Below are 26271 nucleotides of genomic sequence, written 5' to 3' on the forward strand. Positions count from 1 at the left end.
TGAAGTAATTCTCAGCTACACCTGAACCCTTCGTTTGGTTGCTCAGATTTGCAGCAAGCAGGACATATAGGGGAAACATGAGAGAGAAAAGAAATTTCATTTCCTTATAGCCTAGAATTATTAGGATGCTCTTTTTGTTCAGAATTTGCAGTATTTTGAAGCAAAATACTTATAGCTTTCTTTCTTTTTTCCCCCTAGTAAATGTGTTTTATTTTCCATTTTCATTTCGTACAGTCACATATATACTGTGCATAACCGGGGCCATATAACATTAAACAATAAACACAGCCATTCCTCTTGTCAACAATACCCCCTAAAATACAAACCCAATGTACCACTTCGACCCTCCATACACCCTTTCTTTCGCCCCCCTCCAACTTTCCTTCTTCCCTCCAACATTCCCCTCTACCCTACTTCCCCTCCCCCTCTATCACTCCTCTCTCCCAGTACATTCCCTCCCTTCCTTCTCACCCTCCCTCCCGTCCTCTCTCCCACCCTCTCTACCCCTCTTTCTTCTAGCCCTCTACTCCTCCCTTCGGTGTATTTCTACTATCTATTAATATATTCACCTTGTCCTATTTTTACAGTGAAATTAAAGAGCAACAGTATACAAGTGCAATCGTGTTACTATAAAATCTAACACATACTATATATCCCCCCTCCCCCCTAACACCCCACCTCCCTTCCCCCCCCCCCAACTTCCCAGAGCCCGTACACGGTATAGGTTTTTAACAAATACAGTCTAAAATATATTAAGACAAAGGAAATTAAAAAAAGAAGTTAATAACATCTCTGCATTAAACTCAGCTTCTTCCTGTTGCACTAACTTTAAGCAGTTTAGATTATTCCTAATCTTAAACATAGGCTATCTGTAATTTCTTAGTCCCGTATTTGTTTTGTATATAGTCAATCCATTTTTTCCAGTCTCATTTGTATCTCTCATTTGAATGGTCTTTAAGATATGCCGATATTTTAGCCATCTCGGCTAGGTTTGTGATTTTCAATGTCCACTCTTGAGTTGTAGGCAAGTCTTCCTTCTTCCAGTATTGCGCCACCAACAGTCTTGCTGCCGTTATTAAGTGCAGAACCAAATTAGTCTCTACTGCTGTAAATTCAGTACACATACCTAATAAAAATAACTGAGGAGTAAACTTTATCCTTCTTTTAAAAATATTTTGCATAATCTACCACATTTTTATCCAAAACGCCTTAACCTTTTGACAAGTCCACCATATATGAAAATATGTAGAATCGAGAGAACCACATCTCCAACATTTAGGCTGTACATTCGGGTACATAGAAGCCAGTTTTTTAGGATCTAAATGCCATCTATAAAACATCTTATAAAAATTTTCTCTCAGATTTTGTGCTTGTGTGAAATTCACATTTCTTACCCATATTCTTTCCCATGTATCCAACATTATTGGTTCTTCAATATTTTGAGCCCACTTTATCATACAATCTTTAACTAGTTCTGTTTCCGAATCCATCTGTATTAGAACATTATATATCCTCTTTATATGCATTAAACTTTGATCTCTTATTTGTTTAAACAAATTATCCTCAACTTGGATAAAACCAGTTTTTTGGTCTATTTTCCACCTGGCCTGTAATTGGCCATACTGGAACCATGTTTAAACTATCTTCTCTTCTTTCAATACCTCTAAAGATTTTAGTTGTAGAACCCCGCTTTCCAAAGGGAGAAGTTGTCTGTAGGTGGTTCTATCCTGCTTTTGTGCTATATTCATATTTTCAATTGCATGTCTAGGAATTGCCCACATGGGTAATTTGTCATTTAGTTTATATTGATATTTTTTCCAAACCCGCAGTAAAGCATTTCTTAAAATATGACTTTTAAAATTCTTATCCAGTTTTTTGTTGAATAACAAGTAAGCATGCCAACCATATACCAGATCGTGTCCCTCGATATTCAGTATTCTATCGTTGGTTAAATGGGTCCAATCACTAATTGCGGATAGCGCCACTGCATCATAATATAATTTTAGGTTAGGTAATTTCAAGCCTCCTCTCTCGCGTATATCTTGCATTATTTTCATCTTTACCCTAGGCTTCTTTCCTGTCTATACAAATTTGTTGATACCCTTCTGCCATTCTAAAAGATTCACATCTTTTTTAAGTATAGGTAGCATTTGAAAAAGGAATAGAAATTTTGGTAAGATGTTCATTTTCACTGCCGCTATCCTACCCAGCAAGGATAAGTGCAATTTCTCCCATTTTTTCATCTCTGTCTGTATACTCCGCCAAAGTGGTTCATAATTGTGCTTATATAATTTCCCGTTTGAGGCTAAAATATTAACCCCAAGATATTTGACTTTTTTGACTACCTCACATCCTAGCATCCCTCCTAGTTCTTCCTTTTGTTTAGTATTCATATTTATAGCTAATATTTTGGTTTTTCCTAAATTTATTTTAAAACCAGACACTTGACCATATTGATTAATCGTATTCATTAAAACCATACTAGATTCCTGCGGTTGTTCCAATATTATGACCAAATCATCCGCAAAAGCGCGGACTCTGTATTCTTGCTGCCTAATCTTGATCCCTTTTAGACCATCCAAGCCCCGTATTTTATTCAACAATACTTCCAAAGTTATAATGAACAATAGTGGGGACAAAGGACAGCCCTGTCTTGTACCTTTTCCGATTAGAAAAGGGTCTGTTAAACTTCCGTTGACGATGATTTGAGCTGTTTGCTGTTAGTATATTGCTTTAATTGACTGTAAAAAGCTATCTCCTATCTGCATTTTTTGCAATATTTTCAACAGAAATTGCCAGTTAACTCGATCAAAGGCCTTCTCAGCATCCAGAAATATGAACGCAGCAGGAATTTGGTTGTTCTTTCCCAAGTATTCTAATGCATTGATAATTAGGCTAACATTACTCTTCATTTGTCTCCCCTGTATAAAACCTGTTTGGTCGGTATGTATCAATTGTTGAATAACCACCATTAACCTATTTCCTAGTATTTTAGCAAACATTTTATAATCTACATTAAGTAACGAGATAGGTCTATAATTTTTTGGTTGGGTAGTATCTTGATCTTCTTTGGGTATCAAAGATATAAACGCTGTCTTCCAAGATGGGGGCACTTTACCTTCCGTTTGAATTTTATTAAATAGTTCTCTAAGAGGTTCTACCACTTCTAACTGTAAATTTTTATAGTAAACCGCTGTCAAGCCATCTGTGAATACTTATAGCTTTCTTATAGTCTTCTATTGATCATCTGAAGCTCTTATTGGTTTAAGGTCTTCCCTCTTTTCTGCATTCTGAAGTTAAGCTTAGCAAAGTTGAAGACATGTGTCCTTTGAGGAACAATTATAAATGTGACATTGTGTTTTTTTTACGTAGACTTGGGATGATAGCAGTATATGTAATTGTTAGTGCTGGGCTAGAAAGGCCTAGCCTCTTGCTTCCCTGAGGATGGGTCACTTTGGGCCTGTCCTTTCCTCAGCCCAAAAAAGGAAGAGTATTGTAACAAAATGTAAATTTAAAGAGAGGTTAAACTATATCTGTGCTTATAAAACTTTATCTTTAACTTTTATTTTTCTTGCCCTTTTTGCTTTTCCTTTGATTTCTTTCTCTCCCTTAGTTTCTATTAATTTGTTTAGTTATTCTTGTTTAAATGTTTTAATAAAACATATATGGATTAAAATGAAAAAGAAGAAAGAATTGTGGACTGTTAACCAAAAGTCAACAGCAAGTGTCCCATAAAATGACCATAACAAACAGTATCCGTTAAAGGATTTGTTTCAAAATATCCTAGTAATTATAGTAATGTGAGCCCCCTCTACAGAATAGCACAGGCAGTTTAAGCATTATGAAAAAAGAACCTGACCCCAGGTTCACACAAACTGTTTCACATCTGCACAGATCACTCCAATGATGTTTAAATTGCAGTATTGTGCACAAGTCCAGTGCCATATTTTAAAAGAAAAAACTTCCTGTCCATGAAGTAGGGGTGGTAATAAGCACAGGCTTTCATGTTGGAAATCCCAGATGTGCAGAAACTCCCACCTGTATTAATTACAATGCCACATGGTTGATACTCGTGTTAAGGAGGAGAGAAGCAACTTAGAACCAAGGAGAAACTTCCTGACCATGAGAACCACTAACCAGTGGAACTTCTTGCCTCCAGAATTTGTGAGTGCCCCATCACTGGAGGCTTTCAAGAAGAGACTGGACAGCCATTTATCCAGGATGGTATAAAGCAGTGATGGCTAATATTTCTGTTTTTGTGTGCCATAATGCAATGTGTGTGCAACCCCGAACGACCCCTGCCTCTTTGCATGTGTGCGCAACCCCCCACATGTCACGCCCATGCACGCATGCATGATCCTGCATATGTGTATGCAATCCCACATATGGACCCCACCCCATGCATGCACCCCACCCCCATGCATGCATGCGGATCTCCTGCATACGCACTGCCTCCCACTCATACCCTGCAGAGGCCCAAAACCCAGCTGGTTGGTGGGAGGAGCACGGACATTCGCAGTGAGGCTGACCTGGGGCAACTGGCTCGCGTGCCCACAGAGAGGGCTCTGCGTGCCACCTGTGGCATAGGTTCACCACCACGGGTATAAAGTCTTCTGCTTGAGCAGGGGGTTGGACTAGAAGACCTCCAATGTACCTTCCAACTCTATCATTCTACATTCTATCTTCTAACAGTGAGGAAGATAGCCAAGCCCCAGGCACCTGTGCAAGATCAGCCAAGGTTTCACCAAAGTGTATTTAATGCTGGTGTTGGCTAAATGCCAAAGCTCGGAAGCTAAGAGGAATTTCCTATTGTTGTTTATACTGAGTTAATTAAAGTGCAGTCTCTTGAAATGACTTTAAACATGCCATTCCAGGTTTCTTGCCACCTGGGCTAAGATGCTGTTTGTGATAAGCGAACTTTTGATTTCTTATAAACAACCACTCCCCCCTCTCCTCCCCTTCTCCCTTCCTTGCAAACAGAGAAAACCTGCAAGGCTTCAATGTTAAAGCAGCATCCATCTGGCATCAAAATCCCTACTGCATACAACCACATAAGCAGCAGGATTTCAATAGCTTTTACTCCACCTTCCACGCTCCTTTCGAAGGCTTCACTCTGAATACAGAGGATCTCCGCTGCCTTGCATGCTGCTGCTTCCCTGTCTCATAGGTTCCAGTGCACCGATGGCACAGTCAATGGAAGGTATAGTGGTATGTGGGAATGATCTTGGGAGTCAGGGCAGACAAAGTCTGAAAAGGAGCATTGTTATGAATGGTGGTGCAGGAGCAGATGGACGGTCCAAGAATCCCCACTCCCAGGGAAGGAGAGGGGCCAGAGCCCAGACAGAGTCCTAGTCAATCTTTCAATGAAATAAGAATTGTTGTGTAACCTGAAGGAGCTCTCAGAAAAGATTTCAAACATAGACAAGCAGAGACATGTATGGATTCCATCACCCTGAGATTTATTCATATTTCATCTTCCATCAATGACGTTTAAGTTAGGAGTGTGCAAGTTTAGGAGTGTGCAAGAATAAGAGTCACACGTGTTCTTTTTTTCCATCTTCGAAGCATTTTAAAAGCTTCGACTTCTTGGTGATTCTCCAGGTGAATATGAAGAAGGTGGGATGTTGTCAGTTTTCAAAGAAATCTCTTAAAGTTTGCAGGACCCATGGTGCACTGGGATCTGCACAAACCCTCCTGTTCATCTTTGTGAGAAATCTGCAGAAGAGACATAAACATGCATATTTTGTCACAAGATGGAAAGAAAACAATTTTCTACAATTGACACCACACTCAGTATTCAAGGGCGCAGATCCCCTCCCATCAGTTGCCCTCCAGAGGCTCTTGTTGGAAATTGAATTCATGAAAAGGGGTGCATTGGCAGATGTCCACTAAACCTTTCACTGAATTTCAATATTTAAGCTAAAGGACTGATTTGCCTGAAAGTTGTGGATTGAAGTGTTGAACTAAACCTGCACACAGGCCCTTTCAAGAGGGAGATAAATTTAAATTTTGGCATAGGGATATCTGCAGAGGGGTGAAAAATAAATCAAGATAGCAGCCAAGTACCTTGCAATTGAAACCCACCTCTTCATTAATATTTATTGCAAAAATATGAATAGTTTTTTTTTTTCTGAGTGAAGAACTCTCTGGACTCATTGTGATCTGTTGGGTGGGAATGCCTATCCACAAGGACAGCAACTCATTTTACATTTAAGTTAAATTCACATAAAGTCAAAATAGGGAAATGCAATTATTATGGCTGGTGCACTTTTCCATGAAGGTCGCACAAAGATACTAGATGTTTCAAGGGCAGCCAACATCACATTTAACATATTCAGGAATCACTTAGGAGTTGATAGATTTTTTTTAAGTACTTACATGATAGCTGGCTGGGGACACAAGGGACTTCCTTTTTCATAGGATACCAAGATTACATCTACAGAAGGCCTTCTTCTGTAGCGAATACAACAAAAGAGCTCTGGAAAACAGGAAAAGAGACTTGTGTCATTTTAATGGTTTCCCTTCCCCAATCATTGAGTTTGGAACCTGAACTTCTCACCTGTTAGTTTACATTCCCCTCATATAATATGGGCAGAAACAAATTCAACAATGATTTTCGCAGAAATTAAGAATGCAGAAATTGTCTCACTTGGGCAGATTCCTTCCTTCCTTCCTTCCTTCCTTCCTTCCTTCCTTCCTTCCTTCCTTCCTTCCTTCCTCCTTCCTTCCTTCCTTCCTTCCTTCCTTCCCAAATATAATGGATTCTTACTAGTATGCTACTAGGAATTGTCACAGCCAGATAGTGACTATGTGTGCCCCAAAGCACTAACTCCCAAAAATCCTACCTGGCACTAGAGGAAACTAAACTTATTTTGGAGAGGAACTTTAGATTTCTCTTACATAGAGAATCCACTTTCCATTTTGTCCACTCAATAGACAATGTTCAATACAGAAAATAATTCTTATCAATATTCATCTCCAGTTCAAAGCCCTTGAGCCAGCACCGTCCAAAGACATTTCTGCAGTCATGGAGCCAACATGACATCACAGAGTGCTATTACCTTCCCACCAAAGTGGTACTTATTTATCGCATTTGCATGCTCTCAAACTGCTAGGTTGACAAGAGCTGAGGCAAGGGCAGGAGCTCTCCCCATCTCTTGACGCTCAGGTCTCGAACCTAAGCTGCCGGCTTTTCAGCCAACAAGTCCAGCGTTTTAACCATGAGCCACCTAACCGCCCTCAGAAGGTAGGTGGGATGCTGAAAAAGAGAACAAAATGAAGTCTTACGGGGCTTAGCCTGAGGTTGGGATAAGAACATAGCAGCAATGAGGAACAAAACGAGGGTAGCCAGGGAGCTGTTCATCTTTGCTCTTGGCTCAAAGGAGAGAAGAAATAGTAGTTGGGGTAGCTTGTGCACCTCCTTAGCTCCATGCTGAGAGGCAGAATTTCTATTCTTATATAGACCACTTGAGGAGAGGGTGGAGATTTGCTGGAAATAAAATCCAGGTGTCATATCTGAATCTCAATTAGGGTCTCAGATTCTGAAAATGGTGCAAGGCTTTGGGGATTTCTAAGAGCGCTGATTTGCCAAAGAAATGAAGGAATACTGGTAGGAAACAAATGAGTTCTCAAGGGAAACTTGCTACAGAATAATATAATGGTCACCAGAAGGCTTCAGATTAGTATCTCACAACCTTGGGAATTGTAAAGTGTCTGGACCTCAACTTCCAGAATTCTCAGGTTCTGGGAATTGAAGTCCTGGGATCTTACAGTTTCTAAGATTGAGAAACACGATATAAATTCCCACAAGAGAAGTGGTCCTTTTTCAGTGGATTCTCTATTATAAGCCGTCTTTACCAGCCTCTTGTCACCCAAAACCATGTTGGCTATTAGCATTTTGTTCTAAAACTTCTAGAGCAGTGCTGGCAAACCTTTTTTCCCTGGGGTGCCAAAAGTGCATGTGTGCTGTCGTGTGTGTGCTTGTGTCCACTCCCCCCCTCCATGCGACCTCCAGGCACATGGGTGCACAACCCCACACCCGCCACGCCCTGTTTTGGGGCTAGCAGGCCTCATTGAAGCCTCCAGATGCCGGAAACAGCCTATTTTCCAACTTTCAGTAGGCCCATTTTTTCCCCTATCCAGGATCCAAGAAAGCCCCTGGAGCTGTGACTTCTCCTGCCCCCCCCCCAACCTCCGAGGCCCTTAGGAAGCTTGAAACAGTCCGTTTTCTGACTTCCGGTGGGCCTGGTAGGCCCATTTTTCGCCCTTGCCAGGAGGCCGAAAATGCCCTCCCAGAGCCTCCGCACAAGCCCTGTACTTACTTGGCATCACATGGAGACTTCTGGCAGCATGGGTGGGCAAGCTGAAAATCAGCTGGCCAGGGCTCACATGCGTGCTGGAGCGAGCCAGGGCAACACTGGCTTGCCCATGGATATGGCTCCGTGTGCCACCTGTGGTACGAGTGCCATAGGTTCGCCATCATGGCTCTAGAGACTCCAGGCTGAAAAAGGTTGAAACAAATAAAAAAAAATTTGCATATACTGAAGCAATTTCCTTCAGTATTTGCTTTCTTTGTTTTTATCTTTGTTGTAGTTTCTCTATTTGTTTCACACTGACACAGATACACTGTTTGGGCAGCCCCATCAAGTAGAAATCAATGTCACATGACCCCCAAGTTCTGTATTTCTCGACCCAAATAAATTATAAGTTCAAACAGAAGCTGCAGTCCCAAATTTTATGTACAATAAAAGGTACAATAGCCACAGAAAGATAAGTTTATTGTGATTGTGGGAAAGTCACCTGTTTTCCCTACAATCGTGTATTCCTCCTGTCCCAAAGACCTTACTTCTTTACTGAGGATGACATTTCTTCTGAGAACAATGCAATTTGTTCTGAATTGATGCCCAATTATCAAAAGCATTTAAATAATAATAATCTTGATCCCAAATGGGAAGGATTTGGCTAGATTCACATGATATACCATGCAAAGAATATGGATTGGGTGATTGTAGTTAGTTTGTAGTAGTTTGTAGTTTATTGATCTTGTATGCCGCCCACTCCCGAAGGACTCCGGGAGGCTCACAATAAACAAGGGAAGGGGATAAATAAACAAGACAACACCTTAAAATACGCAACATTTACACAGTTATCGTGGGGCTGGATATTTCACAAGCATTATTTTATTGTATTTACTGATGAAGAAAGAAAGAAAGATTTATATTTTTCTTGCAAATATATATCTTTGTGTACCCTATCTTTAATAAGCTTGTAAGGAACCAGAAAATGTTGATTAAATACTTTAATAAAGCAGATGTTTTAATAAAAACAAAATATCTTGCAACAGATTGTTTTCCTTTGTGTTCATAGAACTGAGAACATAAAATATCATGGAATCATAGGGATGGAAGGGACCTCAGAGATCTTCTAGTCTAGTCTCCCTGCTCAAGGCAGGAAAACTTATACCATCCCAGTCAAATGGTTGCCCTATTTTTGAAAATTTCCAGTGATGGAGCCATAATTCCACAAGGCAAGCTATTCTATTGTTTAATTGTTCTCTTTGTCAGAAAATTTAACCACCTTCTAGGTTGAATTTCTCTTTAACAAGCTTCCACCCATTATTCTAAAACTGCTTTTTTCAAGAGGCAACTGGACTTTCTGGTTTTTTTGTCTTTGAAGACATTTTGCTCCTCATCCAAGAAGCTTCTTCAGCTCTGACAAATATATTTAAATGATTTAAATATATTTAAATATATTTAAACTTTTTTCTTCTGAGGAGAGACCGCCTGTCAGGCCTACAGTGATATTCCTTTTAGGATTTTTGCCTGCCACACTGTCTATTATTTTTCTATGCTGTTTCATTAGTGGGGAATTGGGAGGGGGAATAGTAAGGAGTAGAATTGTAGAATGTGTTGTTGTCAAAATAAAACATTCCTTTCTAGAAGCCCAAGGTCATCCGTTATCTCTGCACCTCTGAACCTGACCGGAACTAGATGGGCGGAAATGCCAGTGTGGCAGAGGAAGATTGGACCATGTGATGAACTTGTGGGTGTGGGGGCAAGGTCTTCAACTTTCAACTCGGTGGGAACCCAGGAAGCTTTCAGATTCAGGTTTACACAGTTCGTACCAACAAGTCTGTCTTATTAAATTGATACTTTGATGAAAGTTATGTCTTGAACTCTGATTTAATTCATGAACAGCCTTGGTTGCTGCTAGTTCTGCAACCCAGGCCGAATCATACCTACCAGTGCAGCTGAACCAGGCTAAACAAGGAGCAACCTACCTATGCAATGAGCGTACAGAAATACTGACCCTTTGCCACCCTTACTGACACAAGGTAGGCTTAATAGTGGTTCTAGCCAATGTTTAGTTGGCTTCAGCCTTTATGAAGCACCACCAATGCTCTAGACATCTCTTTTCAGCAGCCTCAATTCTCAGTAAACCCTGAGAAGTGATAGGGGATTTAGAAGGGAATGGCCACATGGGTATGATCTGGTCCAAATCGTTAAGTGCCTCCCCATTTGAAGCAGTGACCAAGGCTTTAATTGGACTGTGGAGCAAGAGGTGAAGTAATTCTCAGCTACACCTGAACCCTTGGTTTGGTTGCTCAGATTTGCAGCAAGCAGGACATATAGGGGAAACATGAGAGAGAAAAGTAATTTCATTTCCTTATAGCCTAGAATTATTAGGATGCTCTTTTTGTTCAGAATTTGCAGTATTTTGAAGCAAAATACTTATAGCTTTCTTATAGTCTTCTATTGATCATCTGAAGCTCTTATTGGTTTAAGGTCTTCCCTCTTTTCTGCATTCTGAAGTTAAGCATAGCAAAGTTGAAGATATAGTTCCTCCTGAATGTTTTTTTTTCAATCATTAGTGTAGGAATATTGGGGTTTGGAAACCTTCTCAGAAAACATATCCTCGTCATATTGACTGTAGCTGATCATTGCAGCCAGCATTCAAGATCTCCTCGGTGATCTTCTCGTCTAATAGCCCATCCAAACTGGTTCATCATAAAAGCTAAATGGAGCAAGTAGGTACACAGGCTTCTGAACATGAGTGGTTAGTAGAAGAGTAATTGTTCCCACCCATTCCACAGCTCATATACCTCAAACATTCATTTGCTCCCTAATTGTCTTCAGGATTAGAGCAGCCCTACATTCTCTAGTATAAGTTTTGACTCATTGAACAATTATGAGGAATTGTTAGGATAAGACGTAATGATTTTTGAATGAAGTAAAAGTATATGGAGTGCATTAGTCTGAAAACAACGGGAACATTGTGCATAAGATCACTGTCTTCTCAGAAAAACGAGGTCTGAAAGGCAAGATGTTGCCTTGTAGCAAAGAAAGTCCTACAATTACACAGTACTTTCTATGAGTATTTAGTATTTAGTTTAGTATTCATATTTATAGCTAATATTTTGGTTTTTCCTAAATTTATTTTAAAACCAGACACTTGACCATATTGATTAATCGTATTCATTAAAACCATACTAGATTCCTGCGGTTGTTCCAATATTATGACCAAATCATCCGCAAAAGCGCGGACTCTGTATTCTTGCTGCCTAATCTTGATCCCTTTTAGACCATCCAAGCCCCGTATTTTATTCAACAATACTTCCAAAGTTATAATGAACAATAGTGGGGACAAAGGACAGCCCTGTCTTGTACCTTTTCCGATTAGAAAAGGGTCTGTTAAACTTCCGTTGACGATGATTTGAGCTGTTTGCTGTTGGTATATTGCTTTAATTGACTGTAAAAAGCTATCTCCTATCTGCATTTTTTGCAATATTTTCAACAGAAATTGCCAGTTAACTCGATCAAAGGCCTTCTCAGCATCCAGAAATATGAACGCAGCAGGAATTTGGTTGTTCTTTCCCAAGTATTCTAATGCATTGATAATTAGGCTAACATTACTCTTCATTTGTCTCCCCTGTATAAAACCTGTTTGGTCGGTATGTATCAATTGTTGAATAACCACCATTAACCTATTTCCTAGTATTTTAGCAAACATTTTATAATCTACATTAAGTAATGAGATAGGTCTATAATTTTTTGGTTGGGTAGTATCTTGATCTTCTTTGGGTATCAAAGATATAAACGCTGTCTTCCAAGATGGGGGCACTTTACCTTCCGTTTGAATTTTATTAAATAGTTCTCTAAGAGGTTCTACCACTTCTAACTGTAAATTTTTATAGTAAACCGCTGTCAAGCCATCTGTGAATACTTATAGCTTTCTTATAGTCTTCTATTGATCATCTGAAGCTCTTATTGGTTTAAGGTCTTCCCTCTTTTCTGCATTCTGAAGTTAAGCTTAGCAAAGTTGAAGACATAGTTCCTTCTGAATGCTTTTTTTCCCAATCATTAGTGTAGGAATATTGGGGTTTGGAAACCTTCTCAGAGAACATATCCTCATCATATTGACTGTAGCTGATCATTGCAGCCAGCATTCAAGATCTCCTCGGTGATCTTCTCATCTAATAGCCCATCCAAACTGGTTCATCATAAAAGCTAAATGGAGCAAGTAGGTACACAGGCTTCTGAACATGAGTGGTTAGTAAAAGAGTAATTGTTCCCACCCATTCCACGGCTCATATACCTCAAACATTCATTTGCTCCCTAATTGTCTTCAGGATTAGAGCAGCCCTACATTCTCTAGTATATGTTTTGACTCATTTAACAATTATGAGGCAGACTTCTCCTCAAGCAGCTGATAAGAGGTGTTGATTTTTGAATGAAGTAAAAGTATATGGAGTGCATTAGTCTGAAAACAATGGGAACATTGTGCATAAGATCACTGTCTTCTCAGAAAAATAAGGTCTGAAAGGCAAGATGTTGCCTTGTGAAGCAAAGAAAGTCCTACAATTACACAGTACTTTCTATGATTTTCTAAACGTGGCATTGCAACGTTTCTTGACAATCACATACATCGTATAGAGCCAAGATGGCACAGTGGTCAGAGTGACTTAAAGACTTTTAAAGCTGAAGGTCTGACTGACTGAAGTGAGTTGAGGATTCATTGTACAGTCATTGCATTCAGTCCTCCCATTCAAATCTCAAAACTGCAACTTTAGTTTGGCAGTTCAAATCTCACTGGCTCAAGGTTGACTCAATCTTCCATCCTTCAGAGATGGATAATATGAGGATCCAGATTGTTGAGGGCAATAAGATATCTCTGTAAACTGCTTAGAGAGGGCTGTAAAAGCACTATGAAGTGGTATGTAAGTCTAAGTCCTATTGCTAGATATATATATAGAGAAAGGCAGTTTACCTCTTCTTCTCCTTCAGTCTCTGGCTCGCTATCAGCTTCATTCTGAGGGAGCCCAGTGCATGGTGAAATGACAGCTTTCACGGATCCTTGAGGGATCTAGCGGTTCTGGATGACCGCCAATGACTGGGTGGACATTTCGGTCACCCTGGCCTCATCCAAAGTTGACTGGAAGGGCACCTTAGGCTTAGCCAACAAATGGAGTTGGAGGGGAAGGTCCCTCACCCCGCAGACCAAATGATCCAGCATTGAATTTGCAGTGAAGGATTGCAGAGCCGCCACATAGTGGTTTGTAGACTCCCTATCGGCCTGGTTCTTATTACAGAAGGCATGGTGGCAGGCAATGCTTTAAGATGATGGGGCATAGTGGTTCTTTAATTTCATTAACAGCGTCTCCCATGGCACTAAGTGGATAGAGACCAGCGCAGAGAGAACCTGGGCTGTGTCAAACATCTCAGTGCTACACACAGTCAAGAAATAGGAACATTTACGTTCACTGGAGATTTCAGAGAGATCGTTGGCTGTGAGGAAACATTCAAATCTTTCCACCTATGATTCCCACATTTCTGTAGTAGGGCTGAATGGTGTGAAGGACGTGAGGGCAGCTATCGTTGTCAAACTGTGCCACAGTGAGGGATGCATTTGGCCCGGCTGAGGTAACAACCTCTCATTGTTCCCAGTGACTAGCTTGTTCATGAGGTGTTCAGCTCTTTGTGTTAGTGCTCAGCTCAGATTGCCTCCTTAGCACTCAATCCCACCTTCCCCCCCCAATATTAAATACTGGGAACTGTGGGTAGATCGAATAATGACTAAGGAAAGGCAGGCTTAACAAGCTAACATTTACAGTGTTTCTAACAATTCAACAAGCACAGACCGGCAACAAGCTGGGAGGCAGAAAGCGAATGCTGTTCCCGTTTGACAGTTCCTTTAAATAGCCTGGTGTAAAAACCAGCCAACCAATCCGCTTCCGGAACTTTCCCACTCAAACTGTGGGCCAATCAGGGACTCCGTATGCGACAATCTAGAACAAAAGAGAAATTTCCTGACAGTTAGAACAATAAATCAGTGGAACAACTTGCCTCAAGAAGTTGTGAATGCTCCCAATACTGGAAGATTTTAAGTAGTTGTTGGATAATGATTTCTCTGAAATGGTGTAGGGTTTCCTGTCTCAGCGGGGGGTTGGACTAGAAGACCTCCAAGGTCCCTTCCAAATCTGTTGTTATGTTCTGTTAATGCAGGGGTTAAGTAAACAGAAGTTGATAAAGTGAACCTATTATACCTGTTGGGTGTTTTTACTTGGAAATCAAAAGTAAACACCAGTTTCTGGCAATAAACATTGTAAATCTCCATCATGTGACCACAGGATGCTTCCAATGGCTATGAATGCAGATCAGTTGCCAAGAACCCCATTGCAATGATGTGAGTGGAGAGGGGAACTTTGAAACCAAGCCCTAAGTAGCTCTAGCCTCCCTAGAGACCTCCCTAGGGCTGTTGGAACCTAAGGCTCTATGCCTGGTGCTGGATCAATGAAAGAGCCCGGAGATGCTGGGTACTGTCTATTTTGTTATCCAACAGCCTTCCTCACCAAATTGGCAGAGGTGTTCTAAAGCAGTGTTTCTCAACCTTGGCGACTTTAAGTCCTGTGGACTTCAACTCCCAGAATTCTCCAGCCAGCTGTGCTGGCTGGAGGATTCTGGGAGTTGAAGTCCACAGGACTTAAAGTCGCCAAGGTTGAGAAACACTGGTCTAAAGGGTGATGTTGGAAACTCAAAGAGAGCCCAACATTCATTCTGAAGCTGCTTCAGCAGAGCTAACTTAAATGTTATGCTTTCTATGACAGATTATGAATGTATCTCAAACTTTTACTGGAGCAATTGCTAGGGCATAGCCTGAAAGAGGAGGTACCATTGGCACCATGCTGATTTGTCAGTGACATTTGGTTCATGAAAAAGTGTGGGCATGTGACTGGGGTGTGCATGTGTTCCTATAGTAATAATTGTCATTGGAGACTCAAGTAACATGGACAAAGTTCCTCTAGGCCTTCCTGTAATCTACCATCCTCTGGAGTCCATTTAAGCTCACGCCCACGGCTTTGGTGACTCCATCCAGCCACCTCATTCTCTGTCGTCCCCTTCTTCTTTTGCCCTCGGTCTTTCCTGGCATTAGGCTCTTCTCCAGTGAGTCCTTCTTTCTCATTAGGTGGCCAAAGGGACTCGCAGGAGTCCTCTCCGGCATCATAGTTTAAAGGCCTCAATTCTTTGGTGCTCAGCCTGTCCAACATTTATAGCCATACGTTGCAACTGGGAAAACAATAGCCTTGACTATGCGCACATTTGTTGTCAGAGTGATGTCTCTGCTTTTTAGTATGCGGTCCACATAAAGAGACTCTTCAGTTCCTCTTCCCTCTCTGCCATTAAAGTGGTATCATCTGCATATCTGAGGCTGTTGATATTTGTCTTGGCAATCTTAATTCCAACTTTTGATTTGTCCAGCCCCGTGTTTCTCATGATGTGCTCTGCATATAAGTTAAATAGACAGGGACACACACACACACACACACAGAGAGAGAGAGAGAAAATCAGAATTTCAATGTGCGCCAGTGTATACACAGAAAAGTGACAATGCAGGTTATCGTAACACAAGCATGCTCAAATATAATTGTAAGAACATGTGTCCTTTGAGGAACAATTATAAATGTGACATTGTGTTTTTTTTACGTAGACTTGAGATGATAGCAGTATATGTAATTGTTAGTGCTGGGCTAGAAAGGCCTAGCCTCTTGCTTCCCTGAGGATGGGTCACTTTGGGCCTGTCCTTGGACCTGAGCCAAGGTGGCGCAGTGGTTAAATGCAGCACTGCAGGCTACTGCTAGATCAGCAGTTCAGCGGTTCAAATCCCACCGGCTCAGGGTTGACTCAGCCTTCCATCCTTCCGAGGTGGGTAAAATGAGGACCCAGATTGTTGGGGGCAATATGCTGACTCTCTGTAAACCGCTTAGAGAGGGCTGAAAGCCCTATGAAGCGGTATATAAGTCTACTGCTATTGCTATTATTCCTCAGCCCAAAAAAGGAAGAGTATTGTAACAAAATGTAAATTTAAAGAGAGGTTAAACTATATCTGTGCTTATAAAACTTTATCTTTAACTTTTATTTTTCTTGCCCTTTTTGCTTTTCCTTTGATTTCTTTCTCTCCCTTAGTTTCTATTAATTTGTTTAGTTATTCTTGTTTAAATGTTTTAATAAAACATATATGGATTAAAATGAAAAAGAAGAAAGAATTGTGGACTGTTAACCAAAAGTCAACAGCAAGTGTCCCATAAAATGACCATAACAAACAGTATCCGTTAAAGGATTTGTTTCAAAATATCCTAGTAATTATAGTAATGTGAGCCCCCTCTACAGAATAGCACAGGCAGTTTAAGCATTATGAAAAAAGAACCTGACCCCAGGTTCACACAAACTGTTTCACATCTGCACAGATCAGCACAATGATGTTTAAATTGCAGTATTGTGCACAGGTCCAATGCCATATTTTAAAAGAAAAATGTTCCTGTCCATGAAGTAGGGGTGGTAATAAGCACAGGCTTTCATGTTGGAAATCCCAGATGTGCAGAAACTCCCACCTGTATTAATTACAATGCCACATGGTTGATACTCGTGTTAAGGAGGAGAGAAGCAACTTAGAACCAAGGAGAAACTTCCTGACCATGAGAACCACTAACCAGTGGAACTTCTTGCCTCCAGAATTTGTGAGTGCCCCATAACTGGAGGCTTTCAAGAAGAGACTGGACAGCCATTTATCCAGGATGGTATAAAGCAGTGATGGCTAATATTTTTGTTTTTGTGTGCCATAATGCAATGTGTGTGCAACCCCCGCCCGACCCCTGCCTCTTTGCATGTGTGCGCAACCCCCCACATGTCACGCCCATGCACGCATACATGATCCTCCACATGTGTATGCAATCCCACATATGGACCCCACCACATGCATGCACCCCACCCCCATGCATGCATGCGGATCTCCTGCATACGCACTGCCTCCCACTCATACCCTGCAGAGGCCCAAAAACCAGCTGGTTGGTGGGAGGAGCACGGACATGCGCAGTGAGGCTGACCTGGGGCAACTGGCTCGCGTGCCCACAGAGAGGGCTCTGAGTGCCACCTGTGGCATAGGTTCACCACCACGGGTATAAAGTCTTCTGCTTGAGCAGGGGGTTGGACTAGAAGACCTCCAATGTACCTTCCAACTCTATCATTCTACGTTCTATCTTCTAATAGTGCGGAAGATAGCCAAGCCCCACGCAGCTGTGCAAGATCAGCCAAGTTTTCACCAAAGTGTATTTAATGCTGGTGTTGGCTAAATGCCAAAGCTCGAAAGCTAAGAGGAATTTCCTATTGTTGTTTATACTGAGTTAATTAAAGTGCAGTCGCTTGAAATGACTTTAAACATGCCATTCCAGGTTTCTTGCCACCAGGGCTAAGATGCTGTTTGTGATAAGCGAACTCTTGATTTCTTATAAACAACCACTCCCCCCTCTCCTCCCCTTCTCCCTTCCTTGCAAACAGAGAAAACCTGCAAGGCTTCAATGTTAAAGCAGCATCCATCTGGCATCAAAATCCCTACTGCATACAACCACATAAGCAGCAGTATAAGGTGTGGTTTCTTTTTAAGAATAGGAGTGCTGGAAATGAAGAGAAAACCAACAAGAGTAGAGCCGTTCCAGAATGGAGCCTCGTCTTACGTGAGTATAATGAACAGACCAAAGAAATAGCCCCAATGGAGGATTTCAATAGCTTTTACTCCACCTTCTACGCTCCTTTCGAAGGCTTCACTCTGAATACAGAGGATCTCCCCTGCCTTGCATGCTGCTGCTTCCCTGTCTCATAGGTTCCAGTGCACCGACAGCACAGTCAATGGAGGGTATAGTGGTATGTGGGAATGACCTTGGGATTCAGGGCAGACAAAGTCTGAAAAGGAGCATTGTTATGAATGGTGGTGCAGGAGCAGATGGACGGTCCAAGAATCCCCACTCCCAGGGAAGGAGAGGGGCCAGAGCCCAGACAGAGTCCTAGTCAATCTTTCAATGAAATAAGAATTGTTGTGTAACCTGAAGGAGCTCTCAGAAAAGATTTCAAACATAGACAAGCAGATGTATGGATTCCATCACTCTGAGATTTTATTCATATATCATCTTCAATCAATGACGTTTAAGTTAGAAGTGTGCAAGGTTAGGGGTGTGCAAGAATAAGAGTCACACGTGTTCTTTTTTTCCATCTTCGAAGCATTTTAAAAGCTTCGACTTCTTGGAGATTCTCCGGGTGAATTTGAAGGAGGTGGGATGTTGTCAGTTTTAAGACAAATCTCTTATACGATCCTGGACCCATGCTACATTGGGATCTGCACAAATCCTTTTGTCCTTCTTTGTGATAAATCTGCAGAAGAGACATAAACATGCATATTTTGTCACAAGATGGAAAGAAAACAATTTTCTATAATTGACACCACACTCAGTATTCAAGGGCGCAGATCCCCTCCCATCAGTTGCCCTCCAGAGGCTCTTGTTGGAAATTGAATTCATGAAAAGGGGTGCATTGGCAGATGTCCACTAAACCTTTCAATGAATTTCAATATTTAAGCTAAAGGACTGATTTGCCTGAAAGTTGTAGATTGAAGTGTTGAACTAAACCTGCACACAGGCCCTTTCAAGAGGGAGATAAATTTAAATTTTGGCATAAGGATATCTGCAGAGGGGGTGACAAATAAATCAAGATAGCAGCCAAGTACCTTGCAATTGAAACCCCACCTCTTCATTAATATTTATTGCAAAAATATGAATAGTTTTTTTTTCTGAGTGAAGAACTCTCTGGACTCATTGTGATCTGTTGGGTGGGAATGCCTATCCAGAAGGACAGCAACTCATTTTACATTTAAGTTAAATTCACATAAAGTCAAAATAGGGAAATGCGATGATTATGGCTGGTGCACTTTTCCATGAAGGTCGCGCAAAGATACTAGATTTTTCAAGGGCAGCCAACATCACATTTAACATATTCAGGAATCACTTAGAGATTTAGATTTATTATTAATATTTGTAGGCCGCCCTTTTCCCTGAGGGGACTCAGGGCGGCTCACATAAAATAGGGGAAGGGGAGATACAGACATTAAGGTAGGAGTTGATAGATTTTTTTTAAGTACTTACATGATAGCTGGCTTGGAACACAAGCCATTTGCCCTTTCATAGGACTTCAAGATTTTCAGTGGAATAACCTTGCGTGCGTAGCTAACACAACAATAGAGCTCTGGAAAACAGGAAAAGAGACTTGTGTCGTTTTAATGGTTTCCCTTCCCCAATCATTGAGTCTTGAACCTGAACTTCTCACCTGCTAGTTTACATTCCCCTCATATAATATGGGCAGAAACAAATTCAACAATGATTTCCGCAGAAATTGTCTCACTTGGGCAGATTCCTTCCTTCCTTCCTTCCTCCTTCCTTCCTTCCTTCGCAAATATAATGGATTCTTACTAGTATGCTACTAGGAATTGTCACAGCCAGATAGTGACTATGTGTGCCCCAAAGCACTAACTCCTAAAAATTCTACCTTGGCACTGGAGAAAACTAAACTTATTTTGGAGAGGAACTTTAGATTTCTCTTACATAGAGAATCCACTTTCCATTTTGTCCACTCAATAGACAATGTTCAATACAGAAAATAATTCTTATCAATATTGATCTCCAGTTCAAAGCCATTGAGCCAGCACCGTCCAAAGACATTTCTGCAGTCATGGGGCCAACATGACATCACAGAGTGCTATTACCTTCCCACCAAAGTGGTACTTATTTATCGCATTTGCATGCTCTCAAACTGCTAGGTTGACAAGAGCTGAGGCAAGGGCAGGAGCTCTCCCCATCTCTTGACGCTCAGGTCTCGAACCTAAGCTGCCGGCTTTTCAGCCGACAAGTCCAGCATTTTAACCATGAGCCACCTAACCGCCCTCAGAAGGTAGGTGGGATGCTGAAAAAGAGAAGAAAATGAAGTCCTACGGTGCGTAGCCTGAGGTTGGGATAAGAACATAGCAGCAATGAGGAAGAGGGCGAGGGTAGCCAGGGAGCTGTTCATCTTTGCTCTTGGATCAAAGGAGAGAAGACATAGCAGTTGGGGTAGCTTGTGCACCTCCCTAGCTCCATGCTGAGAGGCAGAACTTCTATTCTTATATAGACCACTTGAGGAGAGGGTGGAGATTTGCTGGAAATAAAATCCAGGTGTCATATCTGAATCTCAATTAGGGCCTCAGATTCTGAAAATGGTGCAAGGCTTTGGGGATTTCTAAGAGCGCTGATTTGCAAAGAAATGAAGGAATACTGGTATGAGTTCTCAAGGGAAACTTGCTACAGAATAATATAATGGTTACCAGAAGGCTTCAGATTAGTATCTCACAACCTTGGGAATTGTAAAGTGTCTGGACCTCAACTTCCAGAATTCTCAGGTTCTAGGAATTGAACTCCAGGAATCTTACAGTTTCTAAGATTGAGAAACACGATATAAATTCCCACAAGAGAAGTGGTCCTTTTTCAGCGTGCCACGACAAAACCGCGCTAGGCAAAAGAGCGCCGACAAATACCCGTTGACAAGTACGGGTCGTCATTACTTCGCGTCATCACCGCCACAACAACAGCGCGGCAACAGAAGGGCACTTTAAAACGGCGCCGCGGCAGAAAGCCGACTTCAATTAAGATAAGCGTTAGGATTAGGTTTAGGGGTTTGTTTTAGGGTTAGGTTTAAGGTTAGGTTTAGGGTTAGGTTTAGGGTTAGGGTTAGGGTTAGGGTTAGGGTTAGCATTATGTTTAGCGTTAGGGTTAGGTTTAGGGTTAGGTTTAGGGTTAGATTTAGGTTTAGGGTTAGGGTTAGGGTTAGGTTTAGGGTTAGGTTTAGGGTTAGATTTAGGGTACTGAGTGCTTGGGAATGCGCAATTTTGCCCTCCGCGATTATGTCATCGGGTTAGGGTCGCGTTTTTCCCTAGCGCTTAGAACGGCGCCAATTAGTCTTCGCGCTTATGTCTCCGCGCAGAAGTGCTTCGCGGATTTGTGGTGGAACCCTTTTTCAGTGGATTCTTTATTATAAGCCGTCTTTACCAGCCTCTTGTCATCCAAAACCATGTTGCCCATTAGCATTTTGTTCTAAAACTTCTAGAGCAGTGATGGAAAAACCTTTTTTCCCTGGGGTGCCAAAAGTGCATGTGTGCTGTCGTGTGTGTGCTTGTGTCCACTCCCCCCTCCATGCGACTTCCAGGCACATGGGTGCACATCCCCACACCTGCCATGTCCCGTTTTGGGTCTAGCAGGCCTCATTGAAGCCTCCAGATGCCGGAAACAGCCTGTTTTCCAACTTCCGGTAGGCCCATTTTTTCCCCTATCCAGGCTCCAAGAAAGCTCCTGGAGTTGTGGCCTTCCCTGCCCCCCACCCACCCAACCTCTGAGGCCCTTTGGAAGCTTGAAACAGCCCATTTCCTGACTTCCAGTGGGCCTCGTAGGCCCATTTGTCTCCCTTGCCAGGCTCCAGAGCCTTTCTAGGAGCCTGAGGAGGGTGAAAATGGCCTTCCACACACCCCGGAGGTCCTCTGGAGGCTGAAAATGCCCTCCCAGAGCCTCTGCACAAGCCCTGTACTTACTTGGCATCACATGGAGACTTCTGGCAGGATGGGTGGGCCAGCTGAAAATCAGCTGGCCAGGGCTCACATGCATGCTGGAGCAAGCCAGGGCAACACTGGCTTGCCCATGGATATGGCTTCGTGTGCCACCTGTGGTACGAGTGCCATAGGTTCGCCATCATGGCTCTAGAGACTCCAGGCTGAAAAAGGTTGAAACAAGTAAAAAAAATATTGCATATACTTGTTGCAGAAAATGACAGGCGTTAGACTTCTCAGAATATAGGAAAAGTTTATTTGGCAGCCAGGTTCAGAAAGCTAGACCATGGCTAACATTGCAAGTTCTGAACAACCTTAATTATCGAAGCACGCATTCTTATACATTCCCAAAAGCATTGCAACACAGAAATTCTTAACACATTTCTTAGTGGTTACCTTGAGGAGAAAACCTTATAAGGAGATGAAGGTCTTACTTCTCCTTTTGTTTCAGGTATGGCTTACGTGTTATTAATGAACTTTAATTGAACTTTGTGGTTTGGACTTTTAACACAAGTAGGGACGCTGGCAAGGACATCCTGTGGTTAGTGAATGGGGACACTTCCTTTAAGTAACTTCTAACTGTCCCGGTTATTCTATTGCAAGTCCCTACTCTTGTCTATGTGACTTTTAATATAGAAGTAAAGGGGTTCTAAGAGGCTGTCCAGCCTGACCCAGTAGGTTTCACACGTAATGTCCAAATCTCACTTTACGGCTGCTTTATACTGAAGCAATTTCCTTCTGAATGCTGATAATTGTGTGTATTCAAGGAGCAGAAAACAGTTTTTCAAGTCTTGCCATTGGGCTTCTTACAGGAACCTGCCTAGCCCAATGTTTGTTTGAGTAGTTGGAGCAGTTTAGTAGAATTAAAATTTGGTCAACAGACCTTTCAATCAAAACTAAAAGAAAAGTGTAAACAAATGAGCAAACTCATAGGGAAAATCAATCATGGAATTCACAACTAAGGTCCATTCACCGTCTGATATCCACAATCTCAGTTGCTGCCAGTATATAACAAGGTGAGCATACAGACAGAGTTGAAGAGTGGTTTGATGCTAGAAATTATTGATTGCATTGCTTCTTTATATCTGTGGATAACAACCTCAGTCTCTCAAGTCTTCCTTCCAATTAATTACACAAGGGATCATCTTTTCTGAGTGACATCTTTGTTTGAAAAACTACCATCAACTTCTAATTCTTACAGTCATTATTAGGGAGTTTGTGTATATGTATAAATATTGGAAAATTAAGATAATTTGATGTTGAAAGGTAGTGTATTCTATTGTGATTCTAGAAAAAGCAATCCAAAGATGAAAAGACCATTCAGAATCCTATAATTGAAGATCCTTTATTAAAGGAAACTCACGTTGTTAATTTATCTAATGTAATGTTACAATTAAAGTGTCGTTTCTATAAAAGGTAATCATGAAATAAAGGTAGCTTTGTTCAGGGTTGGAACAAGTACACACCCAGGGAGCTTGATTGATCAGACTTATCAATAGCCTTATGCTATTGTCATGTGCTAATTCAACTGAAAGTGTCTTCCCAGTTAATTAATTCAACTCATGCACTTTAATAATAGTCTTGTTTCTGTTTCCTGTACAACCTTATCATGCTGATAGAATGTCTTTTCATTTTGGACAGTTGAAACCTAAAACAGAATGGAATAACCTAAAGCCAATCAAGTTGTGCTCCAGCATTTGCTTTCTTTGTTGTAGTTTCTCTACTTGTTTCACATTCACACAGATACACTGGGCAGCCCCATCAAATAGAAGTCAATGCAACATAACCCCCAAGTTCTGTCTTTCTCTACCCAGGATTTTCAAAGAACCCAAATAAATTATAGGTTCAAACAAAGCAGCTGCAATCCCTATACTTTATGGAAGGTACAATAGCCACAGAAAGATAAATTTATTTTGATCGTGGGAAAGTCACTTGTTTTCCCTACAGCCATGGATGCCACCTGTCCCAAAGACCTTACTTCTTCACTGAGGGTGACATTTCTTATGAGAACAATGCAATTTGTTGTGAATTGATGTGGAATTATCAAAAGCACTTAAATGATAATAATCTTGATTCCAAATGGGAAGGATTTGGCTAGATTCACATGATATACCATGAAAAAATCATGGATTGGGTGATTGCATTATTTTATTGTATTTACTGATGAAGAAAGAAAGAAAGATTTATATTTTTCTTCAAAATGTATACCTTTCTGTACCCTATCTTTAATAAGCTTGTAAAGAATCAGAAAAATGTTGATTAAATACTTTAATAAAGCATATATTTTAATAAAAACAAAATATCTTGCAACAAACTGTTTTCCTTTGTGTTCATAGAACTGAGAACATAAAATATCATGGAATCATAGGGCTGGAAGGGACCTCAGAGATCTTCTAGTCTAGTCTCCCTGCTCAAGGCAGGAAAACTTATACCATCCCAGTCAAATGGTTGCCCTATTTTTGAAAACTTCCAGGGATGGAGCCATAATTCCACAAGGCAAGCTATTCCACTGATTAATTGTTCTCTTTGTCAGAAAATTTCTCCACCTTCTAAGATGAATTTCTCTTTAACAAGCTTCCACCCATTATTCCAAAACTGCTTTTTTTAATAGACAACTGGACTTTCTGGGTTTTTTGTCTTTGAAGATATTTTGCTTCTCATCCAAGAAGCTTCTTCAGCTCTGACAAATATATTTAAATGATTTCTGCGCATGCGCAGTTGACTGTGAATTGTTTCGTGCCTCCGCAGAAACATGTCAGCAACAGCAGAAGAGACCAGAGAACCGATTCCGGGGCATGGCCAGTCTGGGTCACTGCCAGTTTTGCGACCCAGACTGAATCATCCTTACCGACTCCACCTTTGCAGATCCAGCCGAGGCACAAGGGGATAACTTGGCAGACCATCTCTGGGTTGAGTTTCAGGATGTTGCCTCTGGGGATGTGGACAAGGCCATACGAGCTGTGAGTGCCTCCACCTGTGTACTGGACCAGTGTCCCTCCTGGCTGGTTGCCAACAGCAGTGAGGTGACACGAGGCTGGATCCAGGCGGTCGTTACCGCCTCCCTTCGGGAGGGGCACTTCCCCGCCGCACTTAAAGCGGCGGTGGTGAGACCCCTCCTGAAGAAACCATCCTTGGATCCAGCCGTCCTTAACAATTACCGTCCAGTCCCCAACCTCCCCTTTGTCGGGAAGGTTGTTGAGAAGGTGGTGGCCTACCAGCTTCAACGGTCCTTGGAGGAAGCTAGTTACCTTGACCCCTTCCAGTCCGGCTTCAGACCTGGTTACAGCACAGAAACCGCTTTGGTCGCATTGACCGATGATCTCTGGAGAGCCAGGGATGGAGGCCATGCGTCCATCCTGGTTCTCCTCGACCTCTCGGCGGCTTTCGATACCATCGACCATGGTATCCTTCTGCGACGACTGCGGGAGGTGGGGGTGGGAGGCACTATTTTGCAGTGGTTCTCCTCCTACCTCTCGGACAGGTCGCAGTCGGTGTTGGTGTGGGGGCAGAGATCGTCCCCTAGGGCCCTAACATATGGGGTGCCGCAGGGTTCGGTCTTATCCCCCCTACTATTTAACATCTACATGAAACCGCTGGGCGAGATCATTCGGAGGCACGGGATAAAATACCACCAATACGCGGACGACACTCAGTTGTATCTGTCCGCCCCGTGCCAACTCAATGAAGCGGTGGACGTGATGAACCAGGGTCTTGAGGCCGTTAAGAACTGGATGAGAGCTAACAAACTGGTACTCAACCCGGACAAGACCGAGTGGCTGTTGTGTTTCCCTCCCAATAATTTGGCCAGTGTTCCATCGCTCAGGCTGGGGGGTCAAATTTTACACCCCTCAGATAGGGTTCGCAACTTTGGAGTCCTCCTGGACCCACAGCTGACTTTTGACCATCACCTGTCGGCTGTGACCAGGGGGGCATTTGCCCAGGTTCGCCTGGTGCGCCAGTTGCGACCCTACCTGAACTGGGAGGCTCTCACAACAGTCACTCGAGCCCTTGTGACCTCTAGGCTTGAATATTGCAATGTGCTCTACATGGGGCTGCCCTTGAAGAGCATCCGGCGACTTCAGCTAGTCCAGAATGGGGCCGCGCGAGTGATTGTGGGCGCACCGCGGTTCGCCCACATAACACCCATCCTCCGCGAGCTGCGCTGGCTACCTGTTGATCTCCGGGTGCGCTTCAAGGTGCTTCTTACCATCCATAAAGCCCTTCATGGTAGTGGATCTGTGTACTTGAGAGACCACCTCTTGCCAATTACCTCCCTTCGACCTATTAGATCGCACAGATTGGGCCTCCTCCGAGTTCCATCCGCCA

General features: G+C 42.2%; 1 protein-coding gene across 1 annotated transcript; it reads right to left on the reverse strand.

Moving 5' to 3' along the window:
- Positions 1-5439: 5439 nt before the first annotated feature.
- Positions 5440-7423, reverse strand: LOC116507555 (C-C motif chemokine 4-like). The gene is made up of 3 exons (XM_032215770.1): positions 7288-7423; positions 6379-6478; positions 5440-5715 (listed from the first exon to the last, which is right to left on the reverse strand). Exons 1-3 carry the CDS (start codon positions 7361-7363, stop codon positions 5628-5630), a joined length of 264 nt encoding a protein of 87 aa, XP_032071661.1. The 5' UTR covers positions 7364-7423; the 3' UTR covers positions 5440-5627.
- Positions 7424-26271: the final 18848 nt, after the last annotated feature.

Source organism: Thamnophis elegans, chromosome 4 (genome assembly GCF_009769535.1).
Source record: "Thamnophis elegans isolate rThaEle1 chromosome 4, rThaEle1.pri, whole genome shotgun sequence".
In the NCBI taxonomy this organism is placed as follows: domain Eukaryota; kingdom Metazoa; phylum Chordata; class Lepidosauria; order Squamata; family Colubridae; genus Thamnophis; species Thamnophis elegans.

Coding starts and splice junctions, on each gene's coding strand:
- LOC116507555 (XM_032215770.1), bottom strand. CDS start 7,363: ATGAACAGCTCCCTGGCTACCCTCGTTTTGTTCCTCATTGCTGCTATG. Junction 6,479..7,287: donor CCAACCTCAGGCTAAGCCCC/GTAAGACTTCAT, acceptor CCTGTTTTCCAG/AGCTCTTTTGTTGTATTCGC. Junction 5,716..6,378: donor TGTCCCCAGCCAGCTATCAT/GTAAGTACTTAA, acceptor TCTCTTCTGCAG/ATTTCTCACAAAGATGAACA.